The sequence below is a fragment of the Lodderomyces elongisporus genome, chromosome 7 (assembly GCF_030384665.1).
Source record: "Lodderomyces elongisporus chromosome 7, complete sequence".
NCBI classification, from domain to species: domain Eukaryota; kingdom Fungi; phylum Ascomycota; class Pichiomycetes; order Serinales; family Debaryomycetaceae; genus Lodderomyces; species Lodderomyces elongisporus.
The window spans coordinates 984,712-1,001,353 of record NC_083679.1 but is presented as its reverse complement, the minus strand read 5'-3'; the positions used below and the strand labels follow the sequence as shown (position 1 = coordinate 1,001,353).

The 16,642-nt window shown below is 36.8% G+C and overlaps 5 protein-coding genes across 5 annotated transcripts; 1 reads left to right on the top strand and 4 right to left on the bottom strand. All coding sequences in view use genetic code 12, as the record gives it.

Moving 5' to 3' along the window:
• Positions 1-524: 524 nt before the first annotated feature.
• Positions 525-3,437, bottom strand: MTR4 (ATP-dependent RNA helicase mtr4; the record flags this gene model as incomplete). Its single annotated transcript, XM_001523698.2, has 1 exon — positions 525-3,437. The coding sequence occupies one exon, from the start codon at positions 3,435-3,437 to the stop codon at positions 525-527; it is 2,913 nt and encodes a 970-aa protein (XP_001523748.2).
• A 545-nt stretch (positions 3,438-3,982) lies between these two features.
• PVL30_005296 (uncharacterized protein) lies at positions 3,983-6,055 on the bottom strand (the record flags this gene model as incomplete). The annotated part of the gene is made up of 1 exon (XM_001523697.1): positions 3,983-6,055. One exon carries the CDS (start codon positions 6,053-6,055, stop codon positions 3,983-3,985), a length of 2,073 nt encoding a protein of 690 aa, XP_001523747.2.
• Positions 6,056-8,121: 2,066 nt separating this feature from the next.
• CPY1 (carboxypeptidase C) lies at positions 8,122-9,747 on the bottom strand (the record flags this gene model as incomplete). The annotated part of the gene is made up of 1 exon (XM_001523696.1): positions 8,122-9,747. The coding sequence occupies one exon, from the start codon at positions 9,745-9,747 to the stop codon at positions 8,122-8,124; it is 1,626 nt and encodes a 541-aa protein (XP_001523746.1).
• A 2,537-nt stretch (positions 9,748-12,284) lies between these two features.
• Positions 12,285-13,217, top strand: CPRC2 (NADPH-dependent conjugated polyketone reductase C2; the record flags this gene model as incomplete). Its single annotated transcript, XM_001523695.1, has 1 exon — positions 12,285-13,217. One exon carries the CDS (start codon positions 12,285-12,287, stop codon positions 13,215-13,217), a length of 933 nt encoding a protein of 310 aa, XP_001523745.2.
• A 260-nt stretch (positions 13,218-13,477) lies between these two features.
• On the bottom strand, positions 13,478-16,559 carry SIN4 (mediator complex subunit; the record flags this gene model as incomplete). Its single annotated transcript, XM_001523694.2, has 2 exons — positions 13,478-16,333; positions 16,554-16,559. The coding sequence occupies 2 exons, from the start codon at positions 16,557-16,559 to the stop codon at positions 13,478-13,480; spliced, it is 2,862 nt and encodes a 953-aa protein (XP_001523744.2).
• Positions 16,560-16,642: the final 83 nt, after the last annotated feature.

Sequence of the window (16,642 nt, the reverse complement as noted above, 5' to 3'; positions counted from 1 at the left end):
TACAAAACAAATGAATAGAGGTGGATAATTAAATAAAAAATATTTGAAGGTGTAATTGCTGTAACTGTTATCTATTGCGCCACTACTTTTCTTTTCCCCTCCCCACACTCACACTTACACAAGGCAACTTTCTTATTCTACTTCCCCCATCAAAACCCCTTTTACCACCACCATCACCGTCTTTAATTGAATTTTATATATCTATAGGTATACAAAAACCAAAGATTAAATTATTTCTGAATACTGAGCCAACATAAAAATAAAAATAAAAAATATTGATAAACTCTTTCTATTTCAACCTAATAAGCAATTTCTAATCATAGTGTAATTCATTGATAACAATCACGTGACTTGCTTTTGAATAGTCATATTTTTTTTTTATCAAGACCTTAGATTCATACACTTTTTTACATACAATTCTACATTCTCAACATATTAATTTGAAGGAAATAAACAATGAGAAGGAAGAAAAAGAGAAAATAAAAATAGAATAAAATAAAATTGAAATAAAAAAACGTCTAATTTTACAAATACAAGGAACCAGCTGAGACAATATCTCTACTGATCAATTTACGCAGCTCTTCAAATTTCTCCTCTAATTCGGAATCACCAATGACTTTAGCTGATTGAACCAATTGACGAATCAACTCCTCTAATCTTCTAAACGCTCTGATCAAAGATCCTTCAAAAATAGGCGTCAATTTACACAACTGAGCGAAACTACTTCCATTCGCCCAATTGTATGTAACCTCAATCAAGGCTGGTGATAAGACTTCTTTGACATCTGTGACATTTTTTTGAATCTGAGCAAAGGATTCAGCAGCAGTTTCAATCTTGCCAAACTTGTCTTTTAAAACTCCATTTAGTCTAGGAAGCTCTTTAGATTTTTCATCAAATACAAAGGGACTAAGAAGTGCACAAACCTGAATGGGGTTTAAATCTTTAAAGAAACCATCAAAGATCAATTCCGTAAGAAGCAACTCGTTACCACTACTAATCTCAAGGGCACATCTTCCTTTGAGACCAACAACAGCATCGTCGACTAAACCAAGCCTGCGCAAAACAGACATTCGGGACCTTAATTCTTCTGTGTACTGAAAGGTCAGCTGTTGTAATTCGGCACCAACTTTTTCACTTTGCAACAAAAGCTCTCTTTTCTTATAGTATGCAAGGTAATTTGGTGATTCCAATACCAGTTTATCTAACTTGCTTGACAAAAACTCAACCTTCTTTTGTATTTCCAATGCCTTTTCATCCTTGATTAACAACGGCACCTCACCTAATTTTTGCACCACTGCCTTGATGGCGTTTGCATTTTTAACTCTAACACTACTAACCGCTTGAATAAATGGAAGCAGGACTATTTTCTCGCTTGAATCGGCCATTGCAACTTTTAATGAACCTTTGTACGATTTAACGCAACACCATTCATTATCAATTTTCAAGAGTCTACCATCTTGGAGATATGGAAGCAAGTTTTCGGGTTCGGTAACAATCTTTCTAATCTCCTCCTCATAATTTGCGATTTGTCGCTGCAATTCATAGTATTGTTTCATTTTTGGCTCATCGTCTACTTGAATACCACTTGCTTCTGCTTCCAAAGCGGCTTTTTTCTTCTCCAATTCGGGAACTTTCGCTGATTTTTGAAACTGGAGAAAAGAGTTTTGCATCATAAATTCTGGAGATATACCCTCAACCCTCAAAAGATTCAATATCATATTGTAACCTAGATGGAACGCAGAGTCCAACCTATCAGCTTGGCCCTTAACCATTCCTTTAGCCACTTGCGGTTCCATCTTCTCGTCAATCATCATAATCACAATACCTCTATCATCTAAACCTCTTCTTCCAGCACGACCAGACATTTGAATATATTCACCTCCAGAAACCCATCTGAATGCTGTTCCATCCCACTTTCTAACTGAAGTGAAAACAACTGTTTTTGCTGGCATATTAAGACCAATGGAAAAGGTTTCGGTAGCAAAAAGCACTTTCAAAAGACCTTCTTGGAAAAGAATCTCAATGACTTCCTTAAGGATTGGAAGCAATCCAGAGTGGTGAATACCAATGCCTCGTTTCAACAATGGAAGAATATTTTTGATCTGAGGAAGCTCTCTATCAGACTCAGAAAGAATGCTTATGGCGTTCTCGTAAATCTTTGTCAATGCAGCACGCTCTTCGTCATTATTGAAATCCAACTTGGACATTTTCAATGCATAAGATTCACAATCTCTTTTGGAGAATGAAAACACAATAACTGGATTATACTTCTTTTGGTAAATCATTTTAACAATCTTATACAAATCGGTCTTGCCATCTTTTTTACCCTTAAAAGTTTGTCCCTTTTTGCCTCGACTTTGAGTTGAGGCAGGATCATCTCCTTGACTGTCACCAATGGTGGTCATTGCCTTTTGGAAATTTTCTTCTCTAAATGTTCCCTTTTCATCCACCACCAAATGGATTCCATCACCACCTGATGGAAACAAATAGTGTTGCAAAGGAGTAGGTCTAAAATCGGTGTAAACAACGTGACATGGCTGGTTGTGAATCTTAACAATCCACTCTGCAAACTCCATCGCATTGGGGATCGTAGCTGAAAGAAAGACATAGTGAACCTTATCAGGTAATAAGATCATAGTCTCTTCCCAAACAACACCTCTAGACTTGTCTCTCATATAATGCACCTCATCGAATATAACCCATGCAACTTCTCTCATTACTTCCGAACCCCTATAAAGCATGCTTCGTAAAATCTCAGTGGTCATCACAAGACATCCTGCGTCGGGGTTGATGGTGACATCACCGGTCATTAACCCAACATCTCCAAACTCTGCTTGAAGTTCTCTATACTTTTGATTCGATAATGCCTTTATAGGAGACGTATAGATGACCCTTTGCTTTTCTCTTAGTGATTGTGCAATAGCATACTCTGCAACAACAGTCTTACCTGCAGATGTATGTGCAGATACCAACACACTCTCACTTCTATCAATACATGAGATTGCCGTATCTTGGAACGGATCCAAGGTAAATGGGTATGTTTTGGCTTCGTGTTTCCTCTTGTGCTCACTGATTGGAATGTATGGGTAGTCTGGTGGTACGGCGACTTGGTGCCTAACCTGATGCTTCAATTTGAGTTTAGCATTTGGCTCTTCTGTCTGCTGTAATCCTCCGGAAGCACTCACCTCGCGTGAAGCTTCAATTTCCAAGTCATCATAAACAACGGGTTTGATTTCAGGTTGCTTCTTGGCTTTCTTTGCCTTTGGCATTGTATCATCCTCTTGTTCTTCTTGTTCGCTCTCATTCTCCAGTTCCTTCTTTTCCACTACCTTTTGAGGTCTCTTTCGTTCACTACGTTTATTCTCATTCTCTTGAATCTCCTCAATTTTTGGCACAGCTTGTGGTGCCTCGTCAAAGACGTCAAATAAGTCATCCATCGTTGAGATGCCCTATGAATGCAACCTAGTGTGTTTTTTTATTTTTCGTTAAGAAGACGCAAAAAAAAAGAGAGAGAGAAAGAAGAAGAAGAAAAAAAAGAAAAAAAAAAAAAGAAAATTTATTTATTTGAATGCGAAAGTTCTTCTGTGGTTCTGTTGTTTCTTTTGATTTTGCATCAATGATTAGTTTCGCGTTTACTGTTGTTTCTTTGGTTGTTTTGCCCTTCCAAGAGATGAGATTATATCGTGATTGATCATATTTTTTTTTTATTGATGATGGAAGAATATAGTTACTTTAAAAGTCACTAAAACAAGATGTAGATACATTTAGAGACCTTAATTCATTTAATTATTTTATTAATTACCACTTTATTTGTTTATTGATGAAGAATTGGAATAAATGGGATACAGGTATGGTATATAATTAGTATATTAATTATTCAAAGAATCAACAGGGAGAAAATTTAAAGTAAAATAAAGTAAAATTTAAAGTAAAATAAAGTAAAATAAAACTATAAACCAACTTAGAGAAAGCTTCCTTTTCACTAGACTACTTCAAGTCCTTGTAGGATTTTCCACTTTTCCTTATCATATTCTCCAATGACTTGACTAGGAACCGAGCTCACTCTTGATTCTGCTGCTTCATTAGGTGGATCGAGATCAGTAACCATTTCCGTAATCAAATCGCCACTATCATTGCTGAAATGATAATTTCCCGCCGTATTTGTATCCCACTTATCGATTGGTTCAACCATTTGTGAGCGCATCGAGTAGAAAGCTGTATGTTGCGGAGATGAGGATTGTGACTGAGATTGTGAGCGTGACTGTGACTGTGAATGTGAATGTGATTGGAATTGTGATTGGAATTGTGGATAGTTCATTGTAGAGATCGATGATGAATGGAGATATGGGAATGGGTCATGTGCTATATTGGGAACACTTACACTATGTTTGTGGAGCTTGAGTATCGATTTCAATTTCTTTGGTGACGATGGTTTAGATTTGGGCTTGATTTTGAGTTTCGATTTGGATATTGAAGATCGGTTGGATTTCAACGAAAAGTTTGAGATGACCGATGTAGAATGTTTGTGCGCTAGATTAGTGTTGGTTGTATTAAACCCAGTGGTTGTACTTGAACGAAATATCCTCCTTGGGCTGCCTTCAAACAATCGCTTAAGCGGCGACTCACTCTTGCTTGGAGTCATATTGGGTGTAGTGTATTCGGCAGGAGGAGTCATTGGTCCCGCATTTAGTTCTAGTTCTTGTTGCATCGGCTGTTGCACAGTTTGCTGCACTGGTGGGGTCAGTGGTGTGGTTGGAGAAATGGCTGAAAACGCCGAGACTGCTGATTCCTGCTCAGCAATCATGTGAGGACTTTGTTGAAACTCATTTCTATATGTGTACAAGGAAGGTGCGCTATCGACTCTATCTCTTTCCAGTCCCGCTTCATGTTCAAGTTCATGTTCATGTTTAAGCTCAAGTTCACTTAGGTGATCGATATTGTCGGGTGGAGTTTCTTTAACAGGGAGCAAATAGTCGCTTGGAATATTTATTTGCTTTACCTTTAAATTGCCATCGCTCACTATGCGATGCAAACCTGGACTGATATTGTAGTCCATTACCAATCTGGCTCTTTTGTATTCATCTAATGAGATCAAACCTATGCTGTTCTGGTAGCCAGAGACCTGCTCTAGTCCAGACATGCAATCCAAATCTTCTTTTGGTTCTTGAGGTTCTGTTGACTCTTTTGACTCTTTTGACTCTTTTGACTCTTTTTCCCTCTTATTTTCTCTCTCCATCTCTGCTTCGGGTATCCTTACAGTGTTATTTTGCAATAGAGGTGGTAGTAATGATTCGTTTATATTGGCAAGATACTGTTTTTCAGTATTGATCAGTTTCCACCTTTGCTTTTTCATCTGTTTGCTGCTATTAATGGATTCGTTGAGCTTGCCGTTATTGCTGCTGCCACTATGATTATTGTTATTACTATTGTCGCTTATGGTGATTGATGAAATTGGTCGTGGTCTTCGTAATTCATCCACATGCTCATCCAAGTTCATAATAGAGGCATTGTAGGAACCATGGGTCATGTTGCTCTGATGCGATTGCGACATTGGTATGGTATTATTTGAGTACGTGTAAGGAAGTCCCTTGCGGGTATTCTCGTCTTTGAACCAAATGCTTTCCATTGGAGGATACGCTTCAAAAAGCGTAGCGTCTGATCCCTTTTTGGTTATTACTGTTTCTGTTGCATGTTGATCCCTTGACGTGCCCAAATTTGGCAGTATTAGTAAAAAAGCCAATACCACAAATGAAACTGTGATGAAAATAACATTGATTATAAATAAAATTGTGATTGTAACTTTTGAAGGATTATGAATAACAAATAGTATTCCAGATACTATGTTGAATATCGAAATAATGAGCTGAATGGTGATGGTGATATAATTGATCCATAGTTGCGTAAGAATGAAATCCATGGCCAATACAAATGCACTGATAGAGTATAGTAGGTGGTATAAACCATGGTGATTCTGTACTATTGCAATTACTCCCAGGGAGATGGCAAGCAGGAATGACACAATGACCGGTATAAGCGGTAGACTTCTCGGAAGCATATTTTATGTTGTTGGTCGATAGACTTTGGAAATCCTCAATTTATCAATATCACTGATGGTAAGTAGAAGTGATCTGAATTCTCCAAGGTACTTATCTAGATCAGTCTGTATATCGTTGTTGTTTTATTTAGTTTATATTTTTTTTTTTCAAAATGAAGAAGAGAAGAAATGAACCTGTCAAATACTTGCATCAACTTGAAGGAATTAATTAAAGTTGTCAAATGGAATGATGATTTAACCTGGGCGGAAATAGGAAGTAATCAAAAAGCAATGCTTCACCTTACGACTGATCAAGAACCGTTGAAGCAATTGAATAATAAACACAGACACACAAACAAAACAAAGCAAAATAAAACAAAATAAAATAAAACAAAATAAAATAAAATAAAATAAAACAAAACAATATTAAACAAACGGTGAAAATGGCAAAGAAATTAATATATATGTGAATGTATGGATATGTATGAATACCTGTATGATTGCTCGTCTCTTTTGTATCTCACCTAGCGTCTATTATTCTTGTTCTTCTTCTTTTCCTTTTCCCCCCTTCCTTCCTTCCTTCCTTCCTTTACTTGTCCTCTTGTTATCCGCCTCAGTTGATTTTGCTTTTGTTTTTTCTAAATGTTGTTGTTCTCTCGAATGATGAAATAGAGTGCATTTGGACAAGTTGTTTAGCATTGATCCCAAAGTGGAAATCTCGCGGGGCGGAAATTCCAAATAAAAAAAAAGAAAAAAAAAAAAAAAAGAAAAAAAAAATGTAATTATTCCGTTGCGCAGCATCAGTGTCAATGTAAACAAAAACATTGTACGTCCAAGCATCACAATCAACAATAGTAGAACCTTTTTTCCTTCTTTACTTCTTTTCAATTTTCCTTTTTGGCTTTGGATCGATATACGAAGTGAATACCAAATGAAAAATTAGAAATGAACTTTCTCTAGAATGAGCTTCTAATTTAAATAAACTGTTCTATTCAATCATTTTCATTTACATTATTTTTTTTAAAAAAGAAACCTTTTGTTTTCAATATTTCAGAATGGACCTGGATGCATAAGCTTAAGATCTCGCATTACTTTTTGCTGAACATTTACAATAATGGGAACAGGTATAATATCACGTGACCTCGGAATTTAAGATCAATTTTTATGGCTCAAACCAACCTAAGCCATAACATGTGGCATGTTTGTCCTATAAATATCAAGGAATTGTACTGGTACTATGAGTCAGATAAAAGTTTTTTGTTTGGATAAATCTGTATACATAATCCGTATCCCATGCTAAGGACTCTGTTCATTGGAAGTACTTTTGCTTTATTCTTTTTGTAGTTCTTATTATTCTTTTTTTTTGCTCTATATTCCGGTAAAACATTCTTGATATCAAAACCTCAAGTTCCAATTCAATACGAGCTGGACTGATAAATTAAATGAACACACATTGTACCAAACAGGAAACAAAAGCTAAAGCTATACTTTGTATAATTACTTTAAAGATACTTGCTTGAAAAATCTCGTTAACTTGTGAGTCAGTAACACCTTTTTCATTGTAGATATACAAAACTATACATTAGAAAACATGGTCACGTGATACAATTATCATTTTTTTGATAAGAGGAAAAAAATTAATAGATAAAACGAGATAAGATTACATTGAAGTTTTCATACTCAAGGATCCATTCATCACCAATAAACTAGCAGCCAAAAGTTCCAAAACAAAACAAAACAAAACAAAACAAAACAAAAAAAACAAAAAGAATGCAGAATTAAAACAAAAAAAAAGAATTTTACAACAGATTATCTAAATCAGAGCTACAAGAAAAGAAGAAACTCATTACCATATAAGAATTATTTAATAACTAAGTTCTGTTGTAGTAATATTGCGTTTCTAGTAGTTTATATATAAAGTGTAGTATAGCGACTTAAATGAACAAAAAAGAAAAAAAAACAGAATTAAAGCCGTGAGAGGGAAAAACCGGGGATTTTCTTCTTTCTAAAAAAATTATGGAGTAGTAAAAGACCAATATCAAAATTTAAACTTTTCACAAATTGCAAGGTTTTCCAAAGTTTTCATTTTAAAACTTGTAGTCACCAGCAACCCATCTATTGACCATATCCAAGGCACTAACAGGTTGGTCATATGGAACCATATGGCCACCGCCAAAGACTCTCAAAAATGTAAAGTTCTCATAGTTTTTAACATCACCGGCGTGCTTGCCATCAACTTTCCATTTTCTAACTGGCGCCTTACTGAATCCTTTGGAGCCAGACCATTCTAATTTGTTGGTCCATGCCTCGTTACCTAACCAATTACAGATAAAGTCCTTGTCACCTGCATAAATCAAGACTGGCAAGTCTTGTTGCAACAAGTCAATAACATTCTTGTGGTATGGTTTCATCCAGTCTCCAGCAAACATAAAGTTTCTGTTAACGTCAAAGTTACAAGACTCAAAATTGGATACTTCAGCACCCAAAGCTTTCATAACCTCTGGCTTGTTCATAAAGGAGTCAATGTACTCCAAGTCATTGTAGCATAAAGTACCGCCTTCACACATGGTTCTGATATCATAAACATTTCTGCCTGATCTTTGGTATGGACCCATTTCTGCATTGTTACAGTAGATGGTTGCTGGGACACACGACCAAACCGACTCAGACTCATAACACGAGTTGATCAAAGAGAGACATCTTGGGATTGCGTCGCTCATTGATTGACACTCTTCTTCGTCCAAGACACTTGGCTCGCCACCTTGGCCACAAGCCATTGGCTCATAGTACTCGTATTGCACCAATGGGTCGGTTAAACCATTACCAATCAATACTGAGGTCAAGTTGAATGAACGTTCAGGGTGTGATAATATTTCACTAGCAAAAACAGGGATATAGTGGCCAGCATAAGATTCACCAGCAATATGAAAGTCCAATTTGGCATACTCTGGGAATTGCTTAAAGAACAACTCCAAAAATGCATACACATCCTTACCGGCAGCAACAGTATTTGAGACCGAGCTCGATGAGTATGAGTAGCCTACATTGACTGGTTGGTCCAAAAAGATAACTGTTGCGTTATTGTTCCAGCTGTGTGGGTTGTACACTGGCTGCAATGATTTATCAATTGAAGATGGACCCAATTCAAAGAAAAGACCAGTGGCAGAGGAGCAACCTGGACCACCATTCAACCACAAAATAACTGGGTCTGTTTTGGGGTCGTTTCTACTTTCAAAAGCCCAAAAGAAAAAGTGCTTATCTTCGTCATCGACATCCAAGTATCCAGAGTATTGCTTGACAGAGTCAACACCAAGCGACTCGGGAGTTGACTTGACTCTCAAGCCGTGGTTGGGCAACTTGGCATCATTAACATGGAAATCAAAGTTTTGCTTAACAACATTTGGTTTTCCTGGAATACTAAATTTCAAGTCACCAAACTTTTTGGAGTTCAAAATCATATCCTTCCAAATTTGCTTGGTCTCCTGGGTAAGAGTGTCCAAGGGCTCATTGAATACTTGGGAAACCTTGTTGAAGAATTCATTGGTTTTCTCCTCACTAAACAAGTATCCACCCAATTTCTCGGTGATTCTGTCATAGTCGAAATCAAAGTTTAATGGTTGTTGGATATTCTTGAATGGGTTGTTAATTGTCAACGCATTGGTAGAGCCTAACGAAGCTGCCAATGCAACTGTTGTAAGTGTAGATAACTTCATCTTTTGCTGTAATTGAAGTTTGCTAGAGTAAAAAAAAGAGAAAAGAGGAAGAAGAAGAAAAGGAAGAAAAGGAAGGAAAGGAAAAAGAAGTAAGAAAGAGATAAGTAATCCGTTGAGCGGAATGTTTGCGAGAAGGTGGGGGAGTGGGAAGGTGGCGGGCGAAAGTCTCCTTTTTCTTTTTCTTTTTCTTTTTCTTTTGTTCTTTATTTTTTTTCCCTTACTTAAAGGCTTATCCTTTCCGTCTCTTTTCAACCGCCCCCCTTCTTTTCCCTCTCTCTTTTCGTATCAGGTATATCTTGTGATAAGGGGAGCAAAGAAGCAATTGTAATTAAACGACAAAAGTAGTGTGCGACATTCCAAGTCTATCTCTCTTTTTCTTTTTTTGGGAAGATAAAAGTGCTTTTTTTTTTGGTGGAAATTGACGACATTTTTGTAGATGGGGGGTAGTGGGTAGTGGGTAGTGGGGTGCTGGGGGAAGGGAAAAGGATAAGAAATAGAGGCTAAGAAAATATCACAGAAAGTATTGAATAGTGCTTAATGTTACTAACTTAAAATAACCTTTAATAACTACGACATTTGCCTCCGCTTTTTAAAAGACAAAAAAATGCGACATTTTGTATAAGAAATAAAGACGAGAAGCAGGTTGAGCAACACAGAGAGAGAGAGAGAGAGAGAGAGCAACACAAGCTAAAACAAAAAATAAAAAAAAATAAAAATAAAATAAAACAAAAGATAATTTCAAACTTCTAAATTTCGTGCCTTTCCAATCCATGGCGCGAAAATTGGGCTGGCCAAGCTCATTCGGATGAGAGCAAGCAGTGTCATGTAGCTTACAACCACAAAGGTACAATATTCGATTCAACAGCTTTTATCTTCTTTTCTTTTTTATTTTTTTTATTTTTTTTATTGCTGAGCGGTGAATTGGCTCGTTTGGGACAGTTTAACTCCGATAAGTAAGAATCATTGAGAAGAACATTTTACTCTCCGATACCACCGAGGCATCTTGTTCCATTACATTTCCATTTTTATAACTCACTGGTCAAAGATTTGAATGATAAGTTTATGGTTTATCTGCTAGCAGACAACCAACCAAAGAAGAAAAACTACAAAACAAAACAAGATGATGGTGAACTTTGTAATTTATAACCAATTGTCACAGTGCGACACACACTGGACGCTCTGTGCCCTCGTTTCCGCTAAGTGAATATTTGGAAAATATTGCACGACATAGGAAACTTGAAACTTCAAACGAGATGAGTTTATATAAATAGGAACGAGAAGTGGTAAAATTAACTTATCACTATTATATAGAAATATCGGTTAAATACATAATTTATACGGTCAACTACATTGAACACAAATCACTAGGTGAACGTGCAGAGTGTATACTCTCACGATTCTCCTTACTAGTGACTTTGTATGAGACAATTTACTCTCTTAACTTATGAGCATTGAGACCTTTATAGGTGCGATCATTGACAATTACACTTAGTTGGAATATAGCCTATCAAGTCACGAACTCAAACCGCTGGTATCGGTGAGCTACCAGCTCAAACCGATGCTCAGCAGTCGTACACTTGTTACTTGTGACAGTGCTATGCGACACCAATGTAACTATTTTCTTTCTTTCTTTCTTAGCTTCTTTTCTCTTCTCTTTTTTTTTCTTTTAATATTTTTCATCAACCAAATCCCTGTTCTCTACCAGTATCATGTACCACCAATTACCTCTTTAATAAACTAGTTTTCTTTTCCTTTTCCTATGAAATTATATCCCATAACAAGGAATCTCTAACAGATTAGCGAGTCGCGATAAGGAAAGGTAAAGACTCTGCTTTTATCAATCAATCAGTAAGCAAATACATTCTTAATACTTTAGTACTCTCATTCTGGACTAGTTAGACTAGCTTACAAAGTGTAACATAGATACACTGATACACACACACACACTTATTAATATATATATATATATTTATATATATATGTATACATTGCCTTTTTACACCAACCAAGATTTACAAATGGAGCAGCTAATTTTGAAGAATGGAATATACCCGTACTCTATTTCCCAGTTGTAGATAACCACACAAAATTCCGCTCCAAAAAGGTATTTCGCACCGAGTTTCGGCTTCTTCACTATCCGATATTGATTAGTCAGATTTTATAAAATTATGATGAAACAAAACAAAAGAGACGAAACTCAGTAGAGCGAAAAAGTGTGGATCTCTCTATCTCTCTCTCCCCCCTCCTCCTTTGTTTTATTTCTAAAGATCAATTGATAACAGATTTATCAAACTCCACAGTCCAATTTCCAAACCAAATTGTCATCTTGGTAGTAAACTACACTCACCATACTCATTTTTTCCTCTTTGTCCACTCGCCCCTTACTTCTTCCCCCCTCCTTTATTTCCTTCATTCAAACCCCTTTTCTTAAATTTACTTTCCCTCAACAACCCCACTTTATTAAATCAATTCTATCACCATTCGTCTTCATTAGATTGCATTGCTCAAGGATAAAATAAAGAAAAAAAAAATAAAATATGACTTATTCTCAATCACATCCAGTTCAATTGCACCCACAATTCAAGACTAAATCAGGTCAACCTCTTTCAATGGGTACCGGAACAGGTACAAAATGGAAAAAGGACCAGGACAAGAGCGATATCAACGAGGAACTTGTTGAACAGCTTCTCTTATCATTGAAATTGGGCTATAGACACATTGACACTGCTGAAGTATACAACACCCACAAGGAAGTTGGCGAGGCCCTCAAGAGAACTGATATTCCAAGAGAAGACTTGTGGATTACCACAAAGTATAATGGTGGCTGGGGCCAACACAAAGGCAGCGAGTCTCCTGAGAAATCAATTGAGCTGGCATTGAAAGATTTAGGAGTAGAATATATCGACTTGTTTTTGATTCATTCACCATTCTTCAGTACTGATGTTTCTAATGGATATACTTTGGAAGATGTATGGAAAGTTCTTATTGAAGCCAAGAAACAGGGCAAAGTAAGGGAAATTGGTATCTCAAATGCAGCAAAAGTCCATTTGGAACGCTTGTACAAGGTATCGCCAAGCCCAGAGTTTTACCCCGTGGTCAACCAGATTGAATTCCACGCTTTTTTGCAAAACCAGTCAACTGATATTGTCAAGTACTCTCAAGAACAGGGTATTTTAGTCGAAGCATTCTCTCCCTTGGCACCATTGGCTAGAGTCAAAGATGGCGCATTGGGTGGCTTATTAAAAGAACTTTCTAGCAAATATAGCAAGACTGATGCTCAATTATTGTTGAGGTATGTTTTGCAAAAGGGAGTCTTACCCATAACTACCTCCTCCAAGGAAAGTAGAATTAAGGAGTCACTTGACTTGTTTGACTTTGAATTGACCGCGGAAGAAGTTCAGGAAATCGACAAAATTGGCAAAGAGAATCCATATAGAGCTTTTTTCCACGAACAGTTTAAAGATTTATAGATTATAAAATATAGCTCAGATTTTAGATACTTGGGAATTTTAGAGAATTACTAGAGATTTGAAACAATAAAATATGAATATAGAACGTAGAAATAACGACTCTTTCAACCCCCCCTCTCTATCCACTTTTTCACTACTCCATTTCCATTTCCATTTCCTTTATTATTTATTTATTTATTTATTTATTTATTTATTTGTTTTCTTTTTTCTTTTTAATTATTTATAAAATTAATATAAACTCATCTCACCTATGTTCCAGACTATACTTCATTAACCCATGCATTTCCACAAATACAAGTCCTTTGGAACACCATTGTCCACAATCCAATTGTGCTTGGAGCCTCAAACACCAAAGGGTCCGTCACCAAGCTCACCGATCGACAGCGAGTACACCTTCGAACTTTATCAAATATATTCACTTTTCTCAATGCATCCACCCCATTATTGTAAACTATATTATTACCCAGTTGGTTATTGATGTTCTTGTTCTTGCTCTCATTCCCCAAATTCAACCATTCTGTATCGTAAAAAAACAAGTCAGGAACCTTTGACTCTCTTGCAATGCTAATAGAATATCTCTCGACCAATGTCTTTGCTAAATCTTGAACTTCGGATGGAATAATTCCGAATACCAAGCTTTGTTCAATCTTGAGACTGCCTTTAGTCGCCATCTCCTTTGTGACCAAGGCATCACATTCACGCAAGTAATTTTCAAACAAGTTTAAAGTCAATGGCGCATTATTAAAGATTGTGAAATATCGATTAAGCGATTCCTTCATGGGCTTGAATAGTTTATTGCTCTCAGCAAGATCCTTGTGCAACTTCTTTAAAATCTCATGAGTTTTGCCCATCGAAGATATAGCATACATGAGGAATAATCGCGGTACTTTACTCAAAATGACAGGTAAAACTATTGAGTTTGACAAGTCAAGCTCGCTTCGAGAATCATTCTTGAAATAAGTGAGCTGCATGAGTTCCTGATTGAAATAGGCCATAAGATCGATAAGCCATTTAATGTTACCAATCAATGATAATATACATTCGCCCCTTGTGATAGAATCCTGCATTGTATCTTCACTAGGCTTTTTCTTTGAGATTTGTCGATATATACTCGAGAGGGTAAACATGATGCCAAAATTGGTGCTTCGCAAATTCAAGATAAGCCAAGCAATATCTGACATAACAGTGTTTCCTTGAGCTTCACCAAGAATATGCTGCAATGAAAGCAACTTTTGTAAAGGGGGATTGGACAATAGTTTATCAACAGATTCTTTGCTAAATGCATCAAGTTGAAAATTTATACTCCGATGTGATTCACTGATGATAGTTTCAATAAATTTTTTAACAATTAAATTGACATTTTCTTGCTTATCCGGCATTTGTTTAGAAAGTGTTTGCTTAACACGATCTATTTCTGCTTCAATTAACAAGACCAAATCATCCGAACATGTGTTGGAATAGCATGCATATGCATGACGGTAAGCAAAACCGGCAGAAGTGATCAACAACTCTTTTGGCGAAACACCAACATTGCGTACTTTTTCTGCTGTTTTCAATATCAAATGCGAGTTTTCATCTGCACCATATATTTCTGTATAAACAATGGACGTCAAGTTTGGCGACACAGCCATCATAAGTTGGTTTTGGTTTTGGTTTTGATTTTGGTTTTGGTTTTTAGTCGTATGGTCTTGTTCTTCTTTTCCAACCGAAGGAAATCCGTATCCTAAATCAAACATCGTTGAAATTGTGGTTGGTGGGTACTCTTTGCTACCAACAGGTTCCCACTCTACAGCATCAAGAATCTCGATTTTCCCATTTCGATAGTAAATCACTGCATACATATCAGATGGGCCCGAAGCGATAGATTGTATTGGATCCAGTCGAGTTATTTTATCCACCAAGTCAATGGTTTTGACAGAGCGAAGCTCACCAGTCACACCTTGTCGCCTTCCTAGTTCTACAAATGCTTCGTGTATAAGATTCGCCGTGTCTGTGATCTGGTATCGATAAACAGTTGTACCGTAAGTCCACAATATACTAGCCTGAGACGATTTTTCGGGGTTTGCTGAAATAATATCAATCGATGTAAGTCCCTGTTCGGGAGTCATTTGATGAATTAATTTCAAATGCATTGTAGGTGGCTTCTGGCTTTCCTTTGGCGTGTGAAAATGTGGGTCCGTTTTCTGTCTCTTTGCAGATTCTGTTAGGAATCCCCAGTCAATAGTAACAAGGTATGTGAAAATTGTATTGGTCAATGAGTCCCACGCACTTATGATGATTTCCTTGTCATTTGTGAATCCTATCGCGGCCTTGTCAATCATCATCGGTATATGGGCATGTAACATCAGAGGCAGCAGTTGCAGTTGCAGTTGTAGTGGCTGCAGGCCATTTAGATTTACCATTGTTTTATGATACTCTACTTTATGCTCACCTTGGTAATAGAGCATAAATGCACCGCTCCTTCTTAATGCGACACATGCTTGTTTCGTAGCAATTGGGTGTGAAAGACCGTGCGGTGCATACTGATTCACTCCATATGCATACATAGATGAAGATGTAGAATTATTTGTAGTTGCACTTGAACCAGCAGCAGCAGCAGCAGCAGAAGAAGAAGAAGCCAGTTGGTGGTCCTGAGGTGCAACCAATGCTGCCGGTTTATTCAATATTTGTGGTTTTTCAATATTCAACCATTTGAATGCTACTATCGAAGCCTCGGGATTGACCGGAGAACTCATATCCTGATTAATGACGTCCCTATAAATCATTTCCATATGATTGTAAGACGTGAGTTCGTAACTTGGTGATGGATCTTTTGATTCTAGTAGTCCCACTCCCGCTAAGAGTATGTAAAAATTACCATAGACATCAGATACAGCTAAGTCGGTGCTCAATGTACTCCACGAGACTAGTGATATTTCGGGTAGATACTTGTTGTCGCATTTAATGTCAATTGGTTGAGGTTTAGCCAACCTCCATGTTTTCCCATCGACATTCTCAAGGAATGTCAAAAGCAAATTATGCTGTGCTGTTCTCGTTGGTGGAACATAAACGATGAATCCAATTTTTGACCACGAAATAAGCGGTGTTGTACCTTGTCCTAAGTACTTGTTAATCACCTCCATTGTTGAAGAAAGAAAGTAATAAAGTAAAGGTGGCGGATGCGTTTATACTTGAAGGAGTGTTTTTGTCTGTTGATTAGTTAAATTGTTAATTCGTTGTTACTTAGTTACTTGGGTGGTGGGTTCAATAATTGTTTTTGAAAAAATATATTCCGCACGCGCTAACAGCTAATAAATACAAACACATGCTGCGGTATGCCTACACACACACACACACAAACATATATATATATATATATATATATGTATAAATATACATATATATTCATAGATACAACTACACAGTTATACACTTATAAATTTGTA